The 4,211-nt window shown below is 51.4% G+C and overlaps 1 protein-coding gene across 2 annotated transcripts in view; it reads right to left on the bottom strand.

Moving 5' to 3' along the window:
* The window catches only part of Parp16 (poly(ADP-ribose) polymerase family member 16), a 38,553-nt gene that overhangs the window by 19,079 nt on the left and 15,263 nt on the right, over window positions 1-4,211 (bottom strand). For both annotated transcript variants that reach the window (XM_004628813.2, XM_023712709.1), the window contains exon 2: window positions 3,558-3,797. In XM_004628813.2, the coding sequence (XP_004628870.1) occupies window positions 3,558-3,731 (174 nt within the window). In that variant the 5' untranslated portion in view covers window positions 3,732-3,797. The remainder of the gene's footprint in view (window positions 1-3,557; window positions 3,798-4,211) is intronic.

Raw genomic sequence — 4,211 nt, 5'->3', positions numbered from 1 at the left:
GATTGAACCGTGGTCCCTGTGCTTTGTTTAGCTTAGTTTGTTCTAAGTAGGTGCCTTAGACCACTGAGCCATCTCACCAGCCCCCTCCTGGGCCTTTTAATTTTATTTTGAGACAGGGTCTCTTGCTGAGTCACTTAAGATGGCCTCAAACTGATGGTCTTCTTGCCTCAGCCTCCTGAATAGCTGGGACCACAGGCCCAACTATCGTATCCGGGATACTTTTACTTCAGGGCTCTCGGCTTTTTTTTTTTTTTTTTTTTTTTAATAACAATACACTCAACGTAACTTAAAAATAAATGTTGCTATAACATGAACAAATCGGAAGAGTTGCACAGTTCCCTGCGTTTGTCTCTCATAGTCATCAAATAAACCCCTTTTCATCTGCCAAGAAGACCTCTGGCAAGACAGGACTGTGGGGCTGGTGAGATGGCTCAGTGGTCTAACGCACCTACTTAGAACAAGCTTAGCAAAGCACAGGGACACAGGGACTGGGGTTCAATCCCCCAGCACCACATGCCAGCCAGCCCCCTGGTGGGCTGAGCTGGCCACACACAAACAAATAAATATTTTTTTAAAAAGACAGGAATGTGTTGAGCATAGAGTTCACCTGGCAGGAAAAGGGGGGGACGACACACCTCTCCAGTGAGCTTGACCTTCCAGACCCCAAGCTCTCCTCCTCTGTCTACTCCTGAACACTCCAGGGGTCCTTCAGAAGTACACTTCCCGGATGTCACCAATGCCGTCCCCTGCCCAAGGGGAGAAATCTAAGCATCAAGGCAAGAGGCTGGCAGAGACTGCAGCCTACAAGCCACTCCTGCCAGTTCAGCCCTCTCTTCACTTCCCCCAGGTCTTTAACTCTATCCTCAGCAGCTGGGCTACAGCGGGTGCTCCAGAAAGATGTTGCCCAAACTAAAGGAAGTTTTGTCCAGAGCTCCTGATGTCACCAAATCCCTACACCAAGTATCACAGCTTGCAGGAAACCGGGTAGGAAGTTGGTCAGATTAACTTCCTGAAGCCGCACTTTTGGGACTCTGAGTGGCCCAGGGGGCTGGGCCTGAGGCATCCTCAGTTCAGGGATAGGTTGGGCCAAGAGGGGTCAGAGGCTCATCCTTTGTTTGTCCTTCAGCTTCCCAGGAATGATAGCAAGGAGACACTGGTGACATCAGAGATGCTGCTGAACGCTTGTTGATCCTGAACATCCCATTTAATCTATGGATGGGGTTCGTGACATGAAGGGAATTTCTAATGTTGAACTAATTTTGCATTCCTGGGATAAATTCAACTTGGTCACAAGGAGTGATCCCTTCCTTTCTTTTTGTTTGCAGTTCTGTGGACTGAGCCCAGGGCCTTTGTTCTGAGCTACATCCCCAGCCATGTTCCGAAACAGAGGCTCACTAAACTGCCCAGGTGAGACTTGAATTTGCAATCTCCTGCCTCAGCCTCTCAAAGTGCTGGGATTACAGATATACACCACCACACCTGGCTATGGAATTACCCTGTTTTACTCATTGATTTTAAACTCTATGGTAATATTATAGAAATGATTTTTGCATTTATTCTCCAAATGACACCAGCCTCTAACTTTCTTTTCTTTCTTTTTCTTAAAATTTTTTGGTACCAGGAATCAAATCAGGGCCTTGCACTTGCCAGGCAGGTACTGTGCTGCTGAGTTACATCCCTGGTCCTAATTTTCTTTCCTTGTCTCAACCTTCTCAGATTTAGTACCAAGGTTGTGCCAGCCTCTTACTCGATACTTTGGAAGAATTCGTACAAATCTGAAATCACAGTTCTTCAGAGATTGGCTGACTCAGCATAGAAGCTAGGCCTGGAGGTGTTTTTGTTTGTTTGTTTTTTTAAACAGACACCCAAATTTATTGTTTATTTATTTGTGGCCAGCTCAGCCTGCCCTGAGGGCGCAGCTGGCATGGCATGTGGTGCTGGGGATTGAACCGTGGTCTGTGCCTGCCTCAGTTTGCCTAAGCAAGTGCTTTAGACCGCTGAGCTATCTCACCAGCCCCATGTTTGTTTGTTTTTTAAGGAAAAATCTTTGACTACTAATTCAAAGTTTTTCATGCTGTAGACTGTTATAACCTGACCAAAGCGCCGCCATCCTGTTCTGTATGCGCCTTCTTAGTGAACCATGTCAGCTGCTGTAAAATGTGACTTCCTGCTTCCCAAGCCCCTCACCCCATCCTTGAGTTCCAATTTGTGCTTTGTCTCACAGAACACCTGTTTCCTGAAGCCCCCATCCCACCCTTGAGTTCCAGTGTGACTTCTGTTTCCCAAGCCCACTCCAGACCTATAACCATATTTAGTCTCAACAGATGCCATGACTTTTTGAACTTCCCGAGTTGTCTCCCCCCACCCCCCGCACCTGCGCCTGCTTTGTGGTTTTCAGCTTATAAACCCCACACTCCCCCCCTTCAGTGCGCACTTAGGCACTTTGTGCCGGGTGTTGCCGCTGGATACCAGCTAAAATAAAGCACTTTTTAAACTTTTGAGCCTGCCTCATTTTTGAGTTACAACATAGACCAGATTGATGTTTTGTTTTGTTTTGTTGAGATAAGGTCTTAACTATGAAGCCCAGGTTGGCCTTGAACTTGAAGTGATCCTCCTGCCTCAGCCTCCCAAGGGCTGGAATTATAGGCACTACACCCTGATGATGTTCTGTTTTTCATTTTTTTAAGACAATAGCTCCATATGGAGTGCAAGCCAGCCTTGAACTCACGATGTAGCAGAGGGTAGCCTCAAACTCTTGAAGATCCTTCTCAGCCTCCTGAGTGCTGGTATTACAGACCTGGCAACCAGACCTGGCTTCCTAGTTTTAATTTGATCAATTACAGTAAATTACAATTTTTTTCTAGGTAATCCCAAAGATTTGGCTGACAAAAGTAACTGAGAGCTGGAATGCTGAGCCTAACAGGAGCTCTGCAGGCCATTAAAATTCTTGTGAATCAGCAGAGAAGCAGTTCGTCACATGCCCTGCGTTACAGTTTTTAAGAGCAATGACCGTACATTACCTCATCTTAAGGTCAAAGTCTGGATGGCCTCAGTGGCTTTTGGTGTCTCGTTATTTATAAAGGCGTGGATAAGTTCCTGGCTAGGCAAATAGCTGGTTCAGATCAACATCCCATCGCCAGTCAGGCTAGAAATTTTGTTTCGTTTTGAGACAGGGTCTTGTTAAGTAGTTCAGTTCAGGTTGGCTTTGAATTCCTTATGTAGCCCAGGCTGCCCCGGAACTCACAGCGATTCTCCTGCCTCAGCCTACCAAGGCTGGGTTTACAGGCCTACACCTGCACACCTGAGTGGATTTTTGTGGTAGCCCATGCAAGTATGAAATGCCTCAAGTACTCCCAAGAGTCACCTGTCACTGGCCCGAGGAAGCAGCCACAGGTAACAGGAGTGAGTGTGTCAGTCAACACGAGGATGTTAGGACTTAAGTTCTCCGCTGGTGGAGACCTTCCCAAGGCCCGGCTGCGGATGCTCTATCCGGGGCTGGGCGTGTTTGCGGACACAGATGGTTCCCCAGGCCAGCTGGCCCGGCCAGGCACACTCACCAGGGCCTCGAAGTCCTTGCAGTCGCCGCGGGCGTAGGAAGCAGGGAAGGGCCGCAGCGCAGAGTCGCGCTTGTAGCTGCGCAGCGCGGCGGCGAAGAGGCTGCAGCGCAGGTCGGCAGCCAGCAAGTCGCGGCCTGCGGCCTCCTCGGCGGCCGCCCGGCCCGGGGGCTGCATCGTGCGGCAGGGTCGGGTCAGGATTAGGGTCGGAGCCGGGGATCGCAGGCCGGGGGAGCCGCGGGCCTAGAGGGGGCGACACAGAGGCGACAGCGGTGAGCGCGTCAGAAACACAGACGGGCCTGGCCCGGACCGCGTATAATAGGGCGGGGCCCGGGGCAGGGGCTGCGGCAGGAGCTGTGGCGACAAGGGTAGGATGCACCGGAGCACGTGTCCCCCGCGGGGCGCCGGGGACCCGGACCACGCGGACCTCACCGGCGCCTTCCTGCTCCGCCTCCGGCCAAGCCCGGCCGCCCGCGCTCCGCCCATCCCAAGTCTCCCGGCAGCTGCCACCGGTCCCCGCTGCACCCGTCCTTGCCTCAGCCTCGGTGGGGACGCCCCGCGCCCTCTCCCTGCCGCTGGACTCGCCTTTGTCCTGGTTCGACCCTCGCCTAGGCCTGCCTGATTCGCCATGGAGCATTGCTACCTCTCGTTGTCTCC

Source organism: Octodon degus, unplaced genomic scaffold, assembly GCF_000260255.1.
Source record: "Octodon degus isolate 3935 unplaced genomic scaffold, OctDeg1.0 scaffold00026, whole genome shotgun sequence".
Taxonomy (NCBI): domain Eukaryota; kingdom Metazoa; phylum Chordata; class Mammalia; order Rodentia; family Octodontidae; genus Octodon; species Octodon degus.
Note: the sequence above shows the minus strand (reverse complement) of the source record. Positions and strands in the feature narration are given on the sequence as shown.